The following is a 21293-nucleotide window of genomic DNA, read 5'->3' on the forward strand; positions in this document are numbered from 1 at the left end:
ACTGTCCAAAAGGAGTATTATTCCACAAAACAAACTCCAGCCGCTAGGCGGAACCAGCACAAAAAGAAGCAAAAAAGGCGCTCAGTTCTTCAGACGGTCAAGTGAATATTCAGTGAGTCAGGCTCACTTGGCTGCAACATGAGAACCACAAAATAACTTGCTCATTCCATTGACTTTATGAAGGACAATGCTTGCTGTGGGCATGTGATTTTTTAACGGCCATCCTTAGCATCTATTCTCAATTTGGCCAGGAACATAAGTGCAAAACGAGCTTCCATTGATGTAAGAGTTTCTTGCATTCTTTGAATCTATCATGTTTCTCTCTTGTCGAATTCGCAAAGTCTGGGAACAAGAAAATGCTGTGGTTCTTCCAAGAAAGCCTTCCTTTACTCCTTACCTCGCGTAACACGAGATCTTTATTGGATGATCTCAGAAATTTGGCCAGAATTGATCGGGGCCTCTCTCCCTCAGCGGTTCGCCGAGACAGGACTCTGTGAGCTTGCTCGATTTCGAGCTTATGGCCTGTTATGTCGAGCAGACTCGGAATGAGCCCAACCAGGAATTCCATCATTTTCTGACCCTCTGCTCCCTCAGGAATTCTGGTTATGATTCTCCAAGTCTTCCAACTTTTCCCAGATGCGCTCCAAATCCGCCTTGGTCGCTAGTGGATTAGCAGCTAATTCTCTCTCCGATGACTCCAGATAACACTGTGTAACATTTTTTTTTTGTTGTTGTTGTTGTTGTTCCTGGGTAGTAAGTGTTATTTCCTAATTGCTTATGCCTCAGAAGTATAGAAAATGGCTATTATTCCCCACAAACTTTGCTTTTGTGACCAGGACAGTGATATTTTGTTGTTTTTTTCTGACTTTATGTTAACGAAAAGACACAAATTCGCCCGTTTTCTCATTGGAAATAAGTACATTTCAAAATATCACTGTCCTGGTCACAAAAGCAAAGTTTGTGGGGAATAATAGCCATTTTCTATACTTTTGAGGCATAAGCAATTAGGAAAGAACACTTACTACCCAGGAACAAAAACTGAGTTACACAGTGATCGATCCATTTCTCAACATCCGCCACTCTTGTAACCATCTCAGTGAATTTCGTCTCCATGGCAGTGATCGATCGATCGAGTATTACAACAAGCTCCTCCAAGTCAGCAACGACCTTTATCAGCATTGCCGACACGTTCATCAATTGTCACCGAATTTCCTTCACCTCACCGGCCAAATCGACTCCCAGGCTTGCAGCCTGGTGCTCGGGGGCTTCAGCTTTAGCACGTAAGTGTCTTTTAATGTCTCCAGAGCCTGAGGTTTTGAATTCTTTGACATATTGTCTTCCTAGAACAGTTAAGAATCAGGGTGTATCGAATCTCACCGGTTTATGACACAAAAAATATTAAAACTAGCAAATTGTGCAGAGCTCGCCATTCACACGTCCGAACCTCGCATGGCACCACCTATCAAATCTACTTTTATTACGTATCGTATTTTAATGGGGATATAATTTTTTACAGCTGACAGTTATGTGAGCAAACAAGGTTTGAACATCAACCGTAACAAGATCAAATTGAAGTTCACAGCTTTTTAACACTTCTGTGTACAAATTTGAAGGCTGCTTATTGGATAAATACAGGTAAACGTCATATTATGCAACTACGCATTACTTTACGGAGAGCTTACGACCTACTAGCTAAGTCTTGCCTCAAGAACAGGTGGTGCAACCAAATTAAGCACTGACTTAGTTACAAACTAACTAGTAGTTACTAAGCCCTTAGTGTGAACTTTACGTCCCAACTTATGTGAGACCTTATGCACAGCTGGTGCAACCCTACCCAGCATACCTTTGATACACTTTGTATGATACAAAATATTTTTTGAGTGAATGTTTATGTACATTAATTTGATTTCATTTGGTTTAAATGTATGAATGCTTTTTAAAAGTGCACCCAGTAATTTTTCCTCATTAAAAAAGTTTAACTTCTAAAGACATGAATTGTAATTTTGCAATATATGTAGGAAATCATGACTGCTCACATGAGATGAGGACACTAGTCATTTCAGTAACCTTATAAAAGCTGTTTTATTCTACATGGAGAGGGTCCGCACATGGGTGCTGCCATGTTAGAATCACATGACCAGCCAAATACTACTCAATTAATCTCAGTAACGTCCTGTTATTTGACACTTTCATTCACTGACTAAAGTAATCATGGCTGACTGTGAATACTAAATTTCTACAATGGCATCTGAAACGGAAAACTATTGATTTTAAATTATGCTGCATCCAAGCTGCTAGGTGTCAGAGTAAGTCCAAGATGACACAAACAAAAAGTTACTGAGTGCACCTTTAAACTTTATACATAACTTAATTCTTTATACAATAATATCTATACATTTTAAACCATTTATTTTCCGTATGAACCAAAAATGCAAGAAAACTGCTTAGGTTTATAAGTTAAACATGTACACACACACACACACACGCCTGATCTCACAGTGAAATCGGAAAGAGGAGATCGACTTTTCTTACACACACACACACACACACACACACACACACACACACACACACACACACACACACACATACACACATATACATACACACACACAGACCCACACAAACACACACACAGACACACACAAACACTCTCTCTCTCTCTCTCTCTCTCTCTCTCTCACACACACACACACTAATTTAATTCCATTAAATTAAATTGAGTAATCTTTTACAAAATAAAATAAAAAAAGCTAAATATTTATGTTTTATTATTTTAATATTGTTAAAAATTAAACACTTCATTTTGATTGAATTTTGTTATGAAATTTAAATGCATCTCTTAAAAATAGGCTAAAATAATTTTTTGAGTGTATTGATTATAATTTTTTTTATTTAATTATTTGCTATATATGCAATTATTTCTCTATCAACCAAGAAGTAAACAATAATAAATAATTATATAATAATAATTCTTGTTCCATGGCCAACAGTATGTTTTTCGGTCATGATAAGGTGTCCAGGAATTTTCCAGGGCCAAGGTGGCAACCCTACGTGAATTTCACATGCACGTCGAAGTGTCTTTAAGTTTGGTTAGTCAAGGATCAACACATTTGAAGTGACATAGTTTGATTTCATTTGTTTGGCAATTTCCACTATTTCACTTATCACTTTATAAACTTGATTATTGCACCATATTTTCCCATGGTCGTTGTCATTAGTTCCAGCACATATATAATTTTAAATATCTATTTTGATGTTATACCCATACACCCCTAGATAATCTTAGGGTCACAACATTGAGTGACATTGACGAGTGACATTTTCAAAAACAAGAAAGCCAGAAAAACTGTGTCTAAATGAATTTGAAATATGTCTGTGATGCACTTTTATTTATTTGATTTTTTTAAGTATTTGTACTGTTTGTGTTTAAATTATTATTATTATTATTATTATTATTATTTTTAATGTTTAAAATAGTCAATTAAAAGGACCGTTTGTGACAGGCCCGATGTTTCTCATTTGGGCCACAACACGTGTCCAGCCGCACTCTGAATTACGCGCCACCTGTAGGAGGAAACTTCCTCTCCACGCGCTACACTTCCGGGTGTTTCTTTTTCCTGCTTGTGTGTTGCGAGTTCAGTCGCACATGTCCAGCTGCTCGACAACATCTAACATGCCGGCAAAGATCCACAGTGAAGGCGATCACATCACACACATGGAGGAGGTGGAGAACGGACTGGAGATGATGAAGGTCAGTGCGACACTTCAGATTTACACTTTATTCACTGAAGATGCGCTGATACGGATTAAAAACTCGCTCTGATCTATATGACGAAAACACCCGAGTACTCTCAGTGTAAAACATCACTCTAGTGATAACTGAGAAACATTAACTAGTTCAGAGGAGAGTAAAAACGTCTCTTCGCTTTTTTCCCCCTCAGTGTACGAGTCGCGATCAGTGACGTAGGCATGTGATCACGTGTGATGAGTGTGTTTTTATATTTATATTCATTTAATGTTTTTTTTTTTTTTTTAATAATTATGTAGAAATTATATATTCAATCATGTTTAACTTGTGTCCTTTCTCAGAAAATATTGATACACGATTTGTTTTATTAATTAGCATGTCATGCAATTTGATTATCAGTTTTGAATTGTTTAACAGTCCTACTAGAAACACAATAAAATGTACTGGAGGGATGAACTTTGTGAATGAGTGAATGGAGTTCTGCAGGTGTGGAATGAACGAGAACACTGTAACGTGTGTACGGGACTGTGGCCTCGTCTGTCATGGACGTTTTTAAATGTCTTTGGATCATCTACTGCACATTATGAACACATTGTGTTTGCCGCTCTTATTTTTCTCCAGAAAAAGAAAATAAAGAAAATGAAAGAAAAGAAAACAACGGCAGCGACAGACGAGTGTGAATGTCCAGCTCCTAAAAAGAGGAAGAGCGAGCAGTTAACCACCGATGTGAATGGAAACATGGACACAAACACCATCAAGGTAATCGATCACTGATTACATCTGAGTTTGCGCTGGATTTCACACGTCATGTGCTTCACAATGTCATTTGTTACAGAAGAAGAAGAAGATGAAGGTAAAAGCAGCGGACGCGACAGACGGATCAGAGATGCTCCAAACCTCTTCATCAGCAGAGATCAGCAGCGAGCAGCCAGCAGCGGCCAGTGACAGCGACATGGAGAAGGTGTGTGTGTGTGTGTTATTGAGATGACAGTGTTGGTTTTCATACTGTTAATGATCGCTGTGTGTCCTGTAGGAAACTCCTGAGCAGAGAGAAGGAGCGTTTGCCAACTTCAGGATCTCACAGGACACCGTCAAACTCCTGCAGGGTAACACTGACTCTCACACACTCACCAAACACCGGGGGAAATTGTTGTGATTTACAAACCTGGAAAAGTCATTCAAATGTAGTCAAATCCTTAAATGTCATGGAGATTTCTGTAGTGAACATGCTTTCTAGATTATAGATGAAATTACAGTGACATCACACCACAGGCAATCGTGCTTCAGGGTTCTTTTGAGCAGCAGATTTCAATTGTGAATATGAGCAGCACTGATGTTTTAATCATCTCTTAAGCATAATATAATGTAATGTTTCTACTGGAGAAATATATGTTGTTTTAGTCCCTGAACTATCAGAAAAACAAGTTTTAACTTGGTTCAGTATGCCAGTATGATCATGTCGGACATGTAACAGGTTGATGAAGACATCCTCACATGTTTAACACACTTCTAAAGCCTGACAAATGTGGCATATAAGACATGCAGTATGCATCTTTACTGCTTTAATTATAAATATTAATATTATTTGACTTAAATATCATTATATTCCATTGTCAAACTTGAAAACATCTGGTTTCGATTGAACATGAAACTTCATGCATTCAAAATACCTTTTAAAAGTATGACATTATTTTAGTTGCACATCCTTTAACAAACAGTAGCCAATGCACTGCAGTGATGGAGACGGGGTCCAGTTCATCCCGTTAGATTGTGGTATAAGATCATCAATGGATCAAATTTGGCCTCATATCTTTCACAGCGACTGCATTTTGGACATTAAAAACAGTTCTTTGCGATCGGCGTTTGTGCAACGCTTTCGTGAAAAGTTCAAATCCACCAGCTGCAGCTGCGGAATGAATGTTTCTTATTATGTGAAATACCATAAATGATGTTTATCCTGATCCACAGATCCTGATGGAAATTGAAAGAAGCCCAAACCTCCAATAATCTTTCAGAAACAAACAGCACTTTTTGAACATTTTCAGCTCAATTTTTGTGAAACGCCCATTAAACACTGATCTTTTCTAGGGTTCTGAAAGAACCCACAAGTGCCGGAGCTGAGCAATTTATTGGGTAGAAATTGCTCTTTGTGAATGCAGTCTGGATGAAATTTTTAAAAATGTTTTGGTCAAACGGTGTGGGAACCCTTTCAGTCATTTGCGATCTGAACAGCAAAAATGCACCACAGTTTTCCGTCCTCTTTGTCCACAATGTCTGTGCTACAGTAACTGATGTAGATATTCACTTTATGTTCCAGAAATATGGAATGTTTGTTCTGAAACATTGCAGTCTAATATAGCACATTGTGAAATATTAAAGTGTTTTTTTTTATTTTTATGCTTAAAGGAATGTTCTGGGTTCAATACAAGTTAAGCTCAATCGACAGCATTTGTGGCATAATGTTGATTACTACAAAAATTAATTTGGACTTTTTTGAAATTAACTTTCTTTAAAAAAAAAAAAAAAGCACAAATCTGTGTTACAGGGGGACACTTACAAAGGAAGTGAATGGGGGCTAATTCTTTAACATTCAAATACTCACTGTTTCAAAAGTCTAGCCACAAGACATAAACAATATGCATATTAACATGATTTTACTGTGATAACATCATTTACTAACCGCATCTGTGGAAAGTTAGAGGCAGTTTTACAACTCTGTGCCATGATGATATGTCAACAAACCCTGAACCACCATAAAATTACAATTTAAACAACTTTACAAGTTTTAACAGAAGAATTTATGAAAGTGCTTATATAAAATTATAAGCTTTTCTGCCTTTAAACACTCCAAAAATTTATTGACTTCCATTGTAAGTGCCTCACTGGAACACAGAAGCCGAGTCTAAATTAATTTGTGTGATAATCAATATTATACCACAAATGCTGTCGATTGAGATTAACTTGTATCAAACCCAGAATATTCATTTAATTGTAGAGATCAGCTGTTAATCATTTTTACATGTATTATACTTCTTTATTGGGTATTGTTTTTTTTAATATATTGAATCTACTGGTAAATAGCATCATCTGGTGGGTGTGTAAATAATCGTGCCTAAGAACTAAATAAAATGATTACAAATCATTTCTACAGATCGTTATCAGACATGCAAAAAAAAAAAAAAAAAATACGTGTTGATCTCCAGTTAATAAAAATGAATTTTGCTCTGATTTGAGGTGTTTACTGACAGTGTCGCTCGTCTTTTTCCAGCACGCGGCGTCACGTACCTCTTTGACATCCAGGTGAAGACGTTTAACTCAGTTTATGATGGGAAAGATCTGATTGGTCAGGCGAGAACCGGCACTGGAAAAACCTTCTCATTCGCCATTCCACTGGTGGAGAAACTGCAGTCTGGAGCAGCAGATAAGAGACGAGGACGAGCCCCTAAAGTACAAACACACAAAACACTTTCATTTGTATTACTGTGACACATAAAGTGACATTACAGTTCTAGTCCAGGGGGAATGGCACTTTCCAAATCTGTACAGGTATATAATGCATGTCAACGTGTGTCTGTGCAGGTGTTGGTTCTTGCACCGACTCGAGAGCTCGCTATTCAAGTGTCCAAAGACTTCAAAGACGTCACCAGAAAACTATCTGTCACGTGTTTCTATGGAGGAAGCTCCTACAACCCACAACGTAGGATTTGAATGTTCTCATACTTTAAAGATTGAACTTTCAGTGGCTCTTTAGAGAAATTATTATTATTCTAAATGAAAACAACGTTTGATAACACGTTGATTGAATTGTCTGTTGTGGCGTCAGTCGATGCAATCCGCAGTGGCATTGACATTCTGGTGGGCACACCAGGTCGAATCAAAGACCACCTGCAGAATAACAAACTGGATCTGTCTCAGCTCAAGCACGTGGTTTTGGATGAGGTGGATCAGATGTTGGACATGGGCTTTGCTGAACAGGTGGAGGAGATCCTCTCCATGTCCTACAAGAAAGGTACGTATTTCTTTGAGCGATGACACGTGTTCTGTCTAGGGGTGACTGATCGTGTCTAAACAGATAGTTTTCTGGCCGTTTCCTCTCAGATGCAGAAGAGAAGCCGCAAACGCTGCTGTTCTCCGCCACGTGTCCTCACTGGGTTTATGATGTGGCCAAGAAATACATGCGCTCGCAGTACATTCATGTGGATCTGATTGGGAAGAAGACGCAGAAAGCCGCTACCACAGTGGAGGTAACGGCACACCACAGATCAGACGTCGCTTCACAGTTTACCATGTGTAAATGATCCGTTCAGAGCATCCAGTCAGGAGAACTGTAGAAGGCCTGTTCAAATTATATTCAGTGTGTGTTGTGCTTTTTTAAACGTGAATGTTTATTAAGAGACATTTTTGTGTGAATTATTCTTTCGTCTTGTGCTCGCTGTTCTCTCACATGCTCTTGTTGTCGCGTGCAGCACCTGGCTATTGCGTGTCACTGGTCACAGAGAGCGTCAGTCATCGGTGATGTCATCCAGGTGTACAGCGGCAGTCACGGCCGAACCATTGTCTTCTGTGAGACCAAGAAAGAAGCCACAGAGCTCTCCATGAACACCTCCATCAAACAGGTGCCCAGTGTTTGGTGTTAGTTTTGTGCTGTTGTTTTGTATTTAGCGTAGTGTGTAACATGTCCGTGTGTGTGTGTTTCCTGTGGTTCAGAGTGCGCAGACGCTGCACGGAGACATTGTTCAGAAACAGAGAGAGGTCACCCTGAAGGGCTTCAGGAATGGCATCTTTGAAGTGTTGGTGGCCACTAACGTTGCTGCTCGCGGTCTGGACATCCCAGAGGTGGATCTGGTCATTCAGTGTTCTCCTCCAAAGGTATGAGACACAACAACACTCACATGAGTACCAGGGTTATTATACTTTCAACATTTCTAGTTTTTACTTTAATTTCATCTTGTATTTACTTTGTGTGATGTATTTAAATAGGTGATTTTAGATGTAGGATCACTGTGACAACTGCCCCACCGTGGTCATGTGCATGTAGATGTAATAACTTAAAATGTGTAAACCTGAAATTCATGAAATAGTAGCATACAATCAGTATAGTAAAGTATAAGATCCTTTGTCACCGTGTTGTCGATTCTTCATGCCAGAGACATTTTCAGTTGTTTAGAAACTAGAATTTTGCTCAGCAGCACGTTGTTATGGCGCTGGCCTGTTCATAACAAAAGTTACACAAGAGCACACTACTTGTTCGAGTTCAGTTGTGCATTCGCTTCATTTTCTGTGCAGATGTAAGTGGGAATATTATATTAATGTTGTTGATTTAATGTCATATGTGGAATGTGTTTGAAAAAAGTGAAATACTCTGACTGGATCATTTGGTTTATTCAAACCAAGAATTTTCTTCTAAAATATTGTTCATGCATTGGTAAAATCTTGTAGTGTTGTTTATTTCTCATCATGTTTTCATTAGCAATATGTTTTAAGTAGAATTGCTTAATTATCCTCATGATGTGTATTTGTCCGTCTCATCTTTGTTAAAGGGAGAGTTCACCCAAAAATGATATCATTTACTCACCCTCATGCCATCCCAGATGTGTATGACTTTCTTCTGCTGAACAAAAATGAAGATTTTTAGAAGAATATTTCGGCTCTGTAGGTCCATACAATGCAAGTGAATGCTGATCAGAACTCTGAAGCTCCAAAATCCACTTAAAGGGAGTAGGGCTGAAATGATTAGTCGATTTTAGTTGTCCAATAGTAGTTTGATGTCATTTAACATAACATGAGATCATATAAAACTCTAATGATGATGCGTGAGAGCAGCACTGCAGCTCGCGCCTGACTGAGGAGAGGAAGAATTACACCGATCACAGTCCAGATGCACTCTAAACTTTTACAGCTTCAGGTGATGTAGATCGTCAAGCCAAATCATTTTTATTTGTATAGCACTTTTCACAAAACACATCATTTCAAAGCAGCTTTACAGAAAATCATGCATTAACAGAAAATGAAACTGTAATATCTATGAAGTCTTAGTCATCATTGTGAAGTTTGATTAAATACAATTGTGAAATATGTATAAAAAGTTGATGGATAAATTAGGTGTATGCCTGGCTAAATAGATAGAGTCTTTAGTAGAGCCCGACCGATATGAGATTTTTGAGACTGATACCGATTTTAGAGGGGGGAAATTCACCGATTACCGATATGGTAACCGATATAGTTAATTTTGGAGCTGGAATGAAAACAGACCTTTTCTATGTGGATTGTGCACCGATTTTGCACCGATATGACTATGCAAAGGTACTCAGAAGGCTGCTTTCTTAAACAAATATTTTTATCAAAGAATATTTGACATTATTATTATACATTGTCAACAAATTCTAGAAATGAACACCGAGAAAATAAAGAATAAATAAAAATACAATAAATAGCTAAATAAACATCAGTACTGTATGTTTAGTATCAGTCAATTCCTGACCATTTAAATAAAGAATAAATAAAAATAAAATAAATAGCTAAATAAACATCAGTACTGTTTAGTATTAGTCAAATGCTGACTATTTTAATACTGCCGAGTCAAGAGATAAACAGCGGCAGCGGCGTTACACCGTAATCTGCTGTACAAGTTCAGGGGAAACTTTCAACAGTGGAAAACCAGACTTTTAAATATTACATTTTATAAATGCAGTGACTGGAATTGTTCAGTTGAAGGGGGTACCAAACTGTGAATCCTGAACAAAACAGTTTGATGAATACATGTTTACACATTAGCTTCCACTCAGTTGACAAGGTATGAAAGTAGCTACGTGGTTAGCTAGTTTGCTATAAGCTCATTGTCACGGAGAGTAAGGCCTTGTTCAGACTGCCACTAAAAATCCGATTTTTTGCATATCCAGATTGTATCCAGATGAGTTTTTGATAGTCTGGACAGCAAAACACCACATGAAATCTGATTTTTCCGAATCTGATTCAAACCACATCGGGAGGTGGTTTCAAATGCGATTGAAATCTGATTTTTTTCAGATGCGTCTCAGTCTGGACGCTCTGCTGCTCAAATTGGATTTCAAATGGTCTTTTGCGTCACTCAACGCGACACAACGATGACGTCAAAAATCGGTGACTGCAGCACAGAACATCACAATATTTACCAGTCTCCTCCGTCGCTGAGTTTTTCTTGTGTGACGGAGGAGTTCTGCACCGCGACTGGACAGGGCGCTTATTTGGAGAGCGAGATGATGCACCTCCATTTTTCCCGCATCTGTTTTGAAAGCATCGTCACGTGGGTACGCCTACGTCGTTACCAAAGCAACCCATGCAGATAGGTTGGTTATGTCTGAATGCGCAAATATGTTTCTGTTGTGCTGCGATGGAATATCTGGTTCAGTTGAGGCTTTATTGTAGGGATGGAACGATACAATTTTTTTCTCTTCCGATACCTGAACTATCAGTATCGGCCGATCCGATACCAGTGTTGTTTTTTCTTAAGTTTAGAACATCTATAATTCACTGTGTGAAACTGATTGGGAGTACTCTTTGTGTAAAGAAACAAAAACCTCTAACAATATATTATTTCATAAAATAGGAAAGCAAAAAACAATTACATAAGAGCATGAGCAAAACTTTATCTAGTCTGCAGGATGCAGCAGCAAAAATAACAGTAATTCCAGTGAAAGTCTTCAGTAGAGAAGAAGCCAGTTCTCTTTGCACATTTTAACTTGTATCTGGACTTGTAAATGCTCTCAGATCTCTCTCTCTCTCTCTCTCTCTCTCTCTCTCTCTCTCTCTCTCTGTTATTTATTTCATTTTAGTTTTATTAGTATATCAATCCACTTTTCAGTCACACAATAATTTTTGGAACCCAATTTGTTTTTATTGTAATTTCTAATAACAATAATTTTACTATACATTGGTGATACATTTCAGTTGTAATTTCTTAAGGGTTTTATTTTGAAAGTCCAGCACTGAGTGCTCCAGGAAGTCTGTGTTTGAATGTTTGTTTATAGGCTAATTCACAGTAGTGTAATATGCTTCTAATTCAACAATGCATGTTATAGGCGGACCGAACTAAGTATTGATCATCTACATCTCAGATGGAGTTTATGTGGAGCGACCACATATTGCGCCGAGCAATGCATCACGAGCCTCTGCATGTGTTTATGTGAGTGTGTTGGCAGAGCGGTGCTCGGTCAGTAAAGCTTGGTGCCAGAGACCACTTAGCTGTGAATGCTGATTGTGTATTTATTATTAAACACAGCCTTTTGCCATTCACAAAGCTTTTGGGTGACTGTAAGAGCCTGAATAAAAGGCACAAGTTATATGGACTACTTTAATGGTAATTTGAAGGTTATTTATGTCATTATTTGAGCTTGACAGTAACGTCAATGACCAACATGCGGTATCGAAATTGGGTCGGGCTCGTTGGATCAATACCCGATCCAGGTGAAAATATCAGTATTCGACCCGATACCGATCCAGGTTATTCCTAACCAATTTAACTCTATTTTCTGAGCTGCTTTCTTGAGAGCATGAATGTGATCGTTGTACCATGGTGCAGGGCTTTTTTCTTTAATTTTCTTTAATCGAAGGGGAAGACTGTGTTTTATTTTCTGTTATTTCATCAAGTTCTTCTAGACTTTGGGGCTTATGAGATAGATCTGGAAGATTATTAGTGAAGCTATCTTAAGTGGTCGAAAGAATAGTTCTACCTGAACAATAGCGTGGTGTAGACTGAGTAACATTAGCTGATTGCAGCATACAAGAGACGAGGTAATGATCTATGTCATCGCTCTGCGGAAGAATTTTTATAGTATCTACATCAACTCCATGTGACAAAATTAAATCTAGCGAATGATTATGGCGATGAGTTGGTCCTGTCACATTTTTTCTGACTCCAAGAGAGTTGAGAATATCAATAAAAGCTTATCTCAGTGTGTCATTTTCATTATCTATGTGAATGTTGAAGTCACCAACAATTAAAGCTCTATCTACAGTAACTACTAGATCTGATAGAAAATTTGCAAATTCACCAAGGAAATCAGAGTACGGCCCAGGTGATCTATATACGGGTAGCAAGGGCAAAAGACGACAGTTTATTTATTTATTTATTTATTTTTTATATCTGATGGTCACATTAAGCATTATTAATTCAAAAGACTTAAACTTATATCCTGTCCTCTGAGTAACACCAAAAACTTCACCGTATATTGTAGCAACACCTCCTCCTCGACCCTTCAGGTGAGGCTCATGTTTATAACAATAACCTGAGGGAGTTCATTTAAACTAATATATTCATCCGGTTTAAGCCAGGTTTCAGTGAAACAGAGCATATCCAAAGTATGATCTGTAATAATTTCATTTACAGTTAGTGCTTTGGTTGAAAGAGATCTAATGTTTAGTAGCCCTACCTTTTATATGATGTTTATCTTCAATTTTTATTTTTTCAAGTTTGACCTTAAATTTTTTTTCTAGATGATTTAATTGGGGGGTATGTTTTTGTTAGTTCAGGGAACAGACAGTCTCTATATGATGTCTACATGATACTTTCTCTATGTGTTGTAGTTGATGTGACCTGTGTGACGTCTCAAGACAGCTAGCAGGCGTTTGGTTTAGCCAGTTTGTCTGCTTCCTGACCTGGGCCCCAGTTAGTCAAATACTATCACTATTAAGACTATGAGCCAAATTACTAGAGAGGAGAGCAGCACCTTCACTGGAGGTATGGAGTCCGCCTCTCTTTAGCAGGTCAGGTCTACCCCAAAAACAATTCCAATTGTCTATGAATCCTATGCGATTCTCAAGTAGAGTTGCCACATTATCATAATTTTCTCACCGGTGTGGTGTTCAAGTTCAAATCGACTAACACCGGTATTACCGCTGGTTGGACGCTAGGTGGTACTATGGGGTAATGTTAAGCAATAGGCTACACAATAACGCAAGGCAGCTTGATTTCAAACTTTCAAACATTATTTATTTATTTATTTTAACTAAAAATTAAAATGAAACTGAAAAAAATGCTCCGCTGGCAAATGGCAGCGGTGAGGACTCTGCGACAGCGCATCCCTCCTCCCTCCTGAGTTTCTGAAACACTGAAACAGATAAAGGACAGGCAAGGAGGAGGCGGGAACCAGCTGAACAGTAAACATTTTGTTTCATAAGAAACTCAACATAAAACAAACAAACACAGACACACATGCAACACGGATGCGTGCGTCTCTCTCTAACGGGCGCCTCTAGCTCTCCCGCTGATCAGCTGATTCAGCGCCGGCCGTGAATCATCACGGCCCGGCCACGCCCTCCTCCTCGTTACAGATGGCTTTTCAACAGTTGTGAAGGGCAACATCTCTTTGGAAAACATCCTTGCATTCTTATATATATATATGTTAATCACAATATGCAATTTCATCATCAACGCCCCGACTGAGGGATCCTGAATATTTTTGCTTTAGTGATTTTGCATTGAAAATTAAATTTATTAAAGAAAATGAAAAAACGAAAACCAAAGACATTTCTAAATTCAAATTGCACTTCAAAGGAAATGAAAAAGCAATTAAAAAAACGAAGTGGTAAAAAAACATATATTTAACCACCTTTCCATTTACTGTCAGGCAAATAAATTACTGATACATATTAAGATCTAAAAACAGATGTATAGGCTGCAGAGTTACGCTCACAACGAACTGCTCTGTGGAAATAAAGCAAACTGAACTCCGAGCACCTCCTGAGCTGAGATATTTGAGGTAATTTGCAGCATTCTCATGGTCTATAATATTCTTGTAAAAAATGTTCAGAACACTGAAAGAAAGAGTGAGAACCCTTTACATACGTGTGTTCTACGAGACTTCATGACTCCACGAGCAAACAGTGTGTCAGACATGTGCATAGACGGCTTTCCTGTCATCTGTTCTTAAAAATATAATAAAAATAAAAGTTTCAAGCGCATCTGTTTCTAACAGAATTTCTTGTGTCATTCCGAATACGAGACATCTTACAGTTACCCACCATGCACATTATATTCGCTACCTGCAATTAAACGTATTCTGTCAGTGCGCATACTTTGCTGCCTGTGTAATTTGATACATTGGTACAGAACATCTGGCTTTCAATGCGTTATTTAGGATCATTTATCATGGGTCGCAAACTCTTCATTAGGCAACTATTATTTAAGGCTATTCTATTCGTTAGGCTATTGTATTGATATTGGAAGTTCCATTTATAATGTTTCCACCGGTATAAAATGTCACTGCGGTGTTGTCCCTTGTACCGAGTAAAACCGGTAACACCGTGGCAACCCTATTCTCCAGACACCACTCAGTGACACTAATCTACTATAAATCTCATCACCAGGACGAGCAGGGAGGGGGCCCGAGCATATTACAGTGTCTGACATAATTTTTGCAAGTTCACACACCTCTTTAACATTATCTTTAGTGATCTCCGACTGGCGAAGCCAGACATCGTTAGTGCCGACATGAATAACAATTTTATAAAATCTACGTTTAGCATTAGCTAGTACTTGTAAATTTGATTTAATGTCAGACACCCAAGGCCCCGAAATGCATTTAACAATTGTGGCTGGAGTCTTTTTCCACATTGCTTATAATAGAGTCACCAATAACAAGGGCTCTTTCAACATGATTCTCAGTGGGTGCATCACTGAGTGGGGAGAATCGATTGGAAACCCTAACGGGAATGGAAGAGTGGTGTCGCTTTTCTGAGCGAGTATGCCGCAGAGACATCACCCAAACGCCCTGCTGCGGGGGCTCTACAGCCGGAACCAAAGTGTATGTGTTGCTTGCTGTACTACTCGCATCCGAAACAGTATCTACCGGCTTCTCTTCTCTCTGACCTCCACTAGCGTTCAGACGCGTGTCTCTAACTCGTTAACCTTCTCCATCAGCCAGACTAATTACTTACTTTTATCACATGTGAATCCCTCACTGCTGATGAAAGAAGCTATAGTAAACGTGACATGCAATGCGGGAAGCAATAACATGAGCGGATGCCATGACTTACCGCAATTGTTTGTTGTTGTTGGTTGTTCTTGAGCGGCGAGGGTTTGAGATCAATGTGAATCCCTCACGCAGTTGTTTGTTATGATTGTTCTTGATAAGCGGTGCTTTGAGATCAATGCAATAATTTGTGTAACACAGAGGAGAAAACGGGTGCACGCTGTAAAATGCACGCAGTTGAATCGCGATAAGAGAATAATGCAGGGGGAAATCTGATGCGTGCTCAAAAATGGCAGATATTAAAGTTTAAAAGCTGAAACCAGATAGATAAGCGATGCTTTAAAAAAAAAAAAAGAAAAAAGCTAGCTGGCTACAAACACAGACTCGAGCTAGGCGCCAGCAGGAACAGGAAGTGATGTGTCAGGAAGGAGTTACTTCCTGAGTCCTTCATAAAGTATGAGGGAATTATACAAAAATACCAAATAAGTAAATACAGAAGCACTCCCTTTGCGAAATAAGTGGAGCTGGAGCTGCCGCTCTGCTGGGGCAAAACTTGTGTTTCGAGCGTCTCCGAAACTGGCATTTCTCTGTGCGGTCGGCGCCTCTTCTATGAGTTGCGCGAAGTGTCCCGATCTAAGGGAGAGAGATAGAAACTGCATCTGTCTGAGGCACACTCTGGTGCGGGGACGTTTGTCACGCACGTGCACGCTTGCTTCAGCTAGAATATAACGTGATGGCTCACGACTTGTATCATTATACAGATATGTGTGTCACTGTGCCTTTCTTATCGTGAAGAAAATTGGCATTACGCAGCTTTATTAATAAGAGTTTGTTTTTTTGCGAGTTAAAGATGGATTGACGTGAACAGAGGTGAGAGAAGGTAGTCTTTGTCCCATTATACACTGCAACAAATTTTTACTTTATTTTTTTGGATTGTTTTCCAATATAAATATCTAAAACTCCTTTAAAACAGCGTACATTTACGTTAGCAGCTATACTGCAGAAGAAAAAATTGTTATCTGAGAATGTTGAAAATAATATTAAAAATACAAATATTTTAAAATATCTAAAAATCCTTAAAAAAAAAAAAAAAAAAAATGCATTCACCTGAGAAGCAGCATATTAGATATTTAGACTTGCTTTTAGAGAATAGATCTTGAATATAAGTATATTTTGTCTTTACTGCACTCGCAGAAGTTTAACCAAGTGAAAAAATACACTTATATACAAAATACACTTATATTTGTTTCTTAAAGCAAGTCTAAATACCTTATATGTTGATTCTCAAGTAAATTTATTTTTAGACCATTTTAAATGAAAAACAAGAAAACACTTGATGACAATAGGGTTTTTTGCGGTGAATTTGTTACTGAATTAAATTTAAAATGTATTTTTCCTTTAATTCAGTAAATGTCATTTAGAGTATTTTTAAAAGATGATTTTGTCCTCTACTGTTAGCAAGCACGTTTAATACAACCTTTAAATCGGGGCACAAGCTGAATAGTCGGTTAAGAGTTAATGATTAATCGTTGCAATAATCACCCTAATAGTCAAATAATCGTTCTAATAATCGTTAGATTTATTGATTATCAAAATAATCGTTAGTTGCAGCCACTAAAAGGTAGCATAATATGACTCCAGTGTTTTAATCCATGTCTTCTGAAATGATTTGAGAGGTGTAGGTGAGAAACAGATCAATATTTAAGTCATTTTAGGGGGCAATATGCATGAAAAATGTGAAATTGGAGACTGAGCAGAAAGCAGAATTTATAGTAAAAAAGGACTTAAATATTGATCTGTTTCTCACCCACACATATCCTATAAATTCTGAAGACATGGATTTAACCACCAGAGTCATATGGATTACTTTTATGTTGCCTTTATATGGATTTTGGAGCTTAAAATTTTTGTCACTCATTGGCTTGCAGTGTACAGACCAAGAGAGCTGAAATATTCTTCTAAAAATGTTCATTTGTGTTCTGCAGAAGAAAGAAAGTCACACACATCTGGGATGGCATGAGGGTGAGTAAATGATGAGAGAATTTTAATTTGGGGTGAACCATCCATTTAACGGAATCAAAAAAGACCTCATACATTTTTGTCAGTAATTTAGTTTATGAGATTAATACTGCTTCTGAATGCGTATTCAGTGTGGCTTGAAACATCATAAACCCAGTGAGATGAAAAAAAACAAACAAGAGTCACGTGACGCCATGCGAGGAGCGGACGGCTTGCTCTGCGCACTTTGCTAGTTCAAATCAAATCAAAAATCACTTTTTTAAATACTATTTGTGTCATAAACCGGTGAGATTCGATACACCCTGATTCTTAACTGTTCTAGGAAAACAATATGTCAAAGAATTCAAAATCCTCGTGCTCTGGAGACATTAAAAGACACGTACATGCACAAGCTGATTCCCCTCAGAGGCAGGCAGGCCAAAAGCCCCGGACTCGATTCAGACGGTGACCTGAAAGAAATCCGGTGTGAATTTTAGAATGTGTCGGCAATGCTGATGAAGGTCGTTGCAGACTTGGAGGATCTTGCTGTAATACGTTGATCGATCACTTCCATGGAGAAGAAATTCTTTGAGTTGGTTACAAGAGTTGCTGATGTTGAGAAACGGATCGATTATCTGGAGTCATCGGAGAGGAAATTAGCTGCTAGCGACAAAGGCAGATTTGAAACACTTGTGGGAAAAATTGGAGGATTTGGAGAATCGTTATCGATGAAACAACGTCCAAATTGTTGGAATTCCTGAGCATGAGGAAGGCCGAGATATGGTAAAATTTCTAGACGATCTCTTCCCGAATCTGCTTGACATAACAGGCCATAAGCTGGAAATTGAGAGAGCCCCGATCAATTCTGGCCAAATCTCTGAGATCATCCGATAAAGATCTTGTGTTACGTGAGGCGAGGAGTAAAGGAAGGCTCTTTCTTGTTCCCAGACTTTGCGAATTCGACGAGAGAGAAACGTGGTAGATTCAAGGAATGCAAGAAACTCTTACATCAACAGAAGGTCGCTTTTGCACTGATTCTGGCAAAACTGAGAATAGATACATAGGATGGCCGCAAAGTATTTACATGCCCACATCAAGCATTGTCCTACATAAAGACATTGGAGTGAGTAAGCCATTTGGTGATTTTCATGTTGTCGCATAGTGTACCTGACTGACTGAACATTCTCCTGACTGTTCGAGGAAGCTGGGAGCCTTTTTCGTTTCGTTTTGTGCTGGTTCCGCCTAGCGGCTGCAGTTTGTTTTGTGTAATATCATTTCTTCGAGACAGCTTGTGGATGAATGTGCTCGTTTTGGGTGTTTATACCTCCTGTTGGCTGGAGTTGGTTTTGTGCAATATTTCTTGCTGGACATTGGAGTGAGTTTGACTGCCTGAAGAACTGAATGGCCTGTTTTTGTTTTTTGTTTTTTTGTGCTGGTTCTGCTAGCGGCTGTAGTTAGTTTTGTGGAGCAACACACCATCGAGACAATTAACCCTCTGGGGTCTGAAGGTGTTTTGGGCACTGGAGAAGTTTTGACATGCCTTGACATTTGTGCTTTTTTCAGTTGCTTAAAAACATATTAATGGCTAAAGTCTCAACACTGTATTCAGCACAAACTGGGCTACAATAATATGTGAACAACATGTATGTACATGTTTGTATTTTTGAGAAAAGAACGTTTATGCGTGGTTTTTGAAAAAACTAAAATTGTAAGTCACTGAAATAAGGCCATATATCACATACTAAACATTTGTTCACAAGACTTTTGAGAACTGGATCTTGTAGCCTAGAGTTTTTGCTACAGAAATGATGTGAAACCATCCTGATCACTCATTCATACAAAACAATATAGTCATTTAACTTTTGTGAGACACTTTTAGTGTTAGGCCATATGCGAGGAGGCGTGGATGATCATGAATATTGATGTGATTCACACCTGAGGAGACAAAGACCCCTCCCCTGAGAGAGAATGAATGTGAGGAGACTTAATGATTGAATATATTGTTTGTAGCTTATTCACAAATCAAGTTTAAGTTAAAAGTAATCTGACTATACATTTTCTTTACATAAAGACTTTACTTAACTTTAGACCTACATTACCGTTTAAAAGTTTATAGATCTGTAAGATTTTTTTTTTAATGTTTTTAAAAGAAGTCTCTTCTGCTCACCAATGCTGCATTTATTTGATCCAAAATACAGCAAAAACAGTGATATTGTGAAATATTTTTACAATTTAAAATAACTGTTTTCTATTTGAATATATTGTAAAATGCAGTTTATTCCTGTGATCAAAGCTGAATTTTCAGCATCATTACTGCAGTCTTCAGTGTCACATGATCCTTCAGAAATCATTCTAATATGCTGATTTTCTAATATGGGCATATTTACAGCACATTTTACACATTTACACCTGAACAGATATTTGCAAGCACAAGCTTCGTTGATGATGAGGAAGCATAAACACTAGTTAAAATATAACCTAAACATTCATATTATTTTTGTATCATATTACATATCATATTTATATCATACAGCATATAATTTAAATACCTGCTTTAGCCTAAACAACATTTAATGTAACTAAAACTTGCCTATTAGGATATATTTCAAATGTCAATACTCTGAATCCTGGCTGGCAAGTCTGGAAATAGTCCAGCTAGTAAAATATGTACGTTTATATAAAATAGCATGTCAACTAACGTAAGTAAAACTAAATGACTTACTCATCCGGAATTGTATCCTCGGCTGGATCAATTCGCTCTTCAAAATGTAAACATTTATCATCAGAGTCCCGCTCTTCTTCTGAGGAAAATGTGAACTCTTCGTCACTATCCAGTGACTATCCAGGTAGAGCTTCCTCACCTGTGTAGCGTGCCATCTTCCAAACGCGCAGGAAAGTGAATGAATCTGATGATGAACTTGATGTTTTTTAAGGCATTGTTAGGGGCGTTTACCATTTGCATTGATCATCTCGGCATATTACCATATGAATAGCGCGCTCTGCTGGTGGGTGTTATCTCATAAGGGATAATGAGCTGAGCCAGGAGAAACTGAACATCGCTTTGTTTTATACAGATTACATTGCAGGAGACTATTTGTTTTAAATTTGAATTGTTTTATTTAAAAGTACACATTTTTTCTGTTTTTTTTTTTTTTTTTTTTTTTTTTTCGGGGGAAGTTCGGGGGTTATTTGCACTAATGGGGAATGTGGTCTTTATAATTTTATTTTTAACACAATCTATTTTTTCTAATATGTCAAATGTTTATGAGTGGATTGTCTCTCTCCACATGGAATGTGAATGGGTTGGGTTACCTCATAAAAAGAAGGAAGGTTATTTCTTAAACGTAAGAAATTTGATATTGTGTTTCTTCAAGAAACGCATCTTTCCCCGCAGGAAGCTGAAAAATTTGGGAAGATATGGGGTGGACATGTTTTCTTTTGTGATGGTTCAAGTAAGAGCAGGGGAGTCATTACATTGATAAGTAAACATCTACAATGTCTCAAACAGATTAAAGATTAATTAGGAAGAGTCATTATTGTTTTAGCAGACATTCAGGGGCAAAGTCTGATTTTGGCTAATATTTACACACCTAACA

At 38.0% G+C, this 21293-nt stretch overlaps 1 protein-coding gene across 2 annotated transcripts in view; it reads left to right on the forward strand.

Annotated features, from left to right (window-relative positions):
• Nucleotides 1–3606: 3606 nt before the first annotated feature.
• ddx21 (DEAD (Asp-Glu-Ala-Asp) box helicase 21) overlaps nt 3607–21293 on the forward strand; it is a 53179-nt gene continuing 35492 nt past the window's right edge. Inside the window, exons 1-10 of one of the 2 annotated variants that reach the window (XM_051651145.1) lie at nt 3607–3754; nt 4373–4510; nt 4587–4712; nt 4785–4857; nt 7020–7198; nt 7331–7448; nt 7575–7760; nt 7850–7995; nt 8218–8367; nt 8459–8620. In XM_051651145.1, coding sequence (XP_051507105.1) covers nt 3650–3754; nt 4373–4510; nt 4587–4712; nt 4785–4857; nt 7020–7198; nt 7331–7448; nt 7575–7760; nt 7850–7995; nt 8218–8367; nt 8459–8620 — 1383 coding nt within the window. In that variant the 5' untranslated portion in view covers nt 3607–3649. The remainder of the gene's footprint in view (nt 3755–4372; nt 4511–4586; nt 4713–4784; nt 4858–7019; nt 7199–7330; nt 7449–7574; nt 7761–7849; nt 7996–8217; nt 8368–8458; nt 8621–21293) is intronic. The other variant, XM_051651146.1, reaches the window with a different exon arrangement.

This window comes from Myxocyprinus asiaticus, chromosome 23 (assembly GCF_019703515.2).
Source record: "Myxocyprinus asiaticus isolate MX2 ecotype Aquarium Trade chromosome 23, UBuf_Myxa_2, whole genome shotgun sequence".
Taxonomy (NCBI): Eukaryota; Metazoa; Chordata; class Actinopteri; order Cypriniformes; family Catostomidae; genus Myxocyprinus; species Myxocyprinus asiaticus.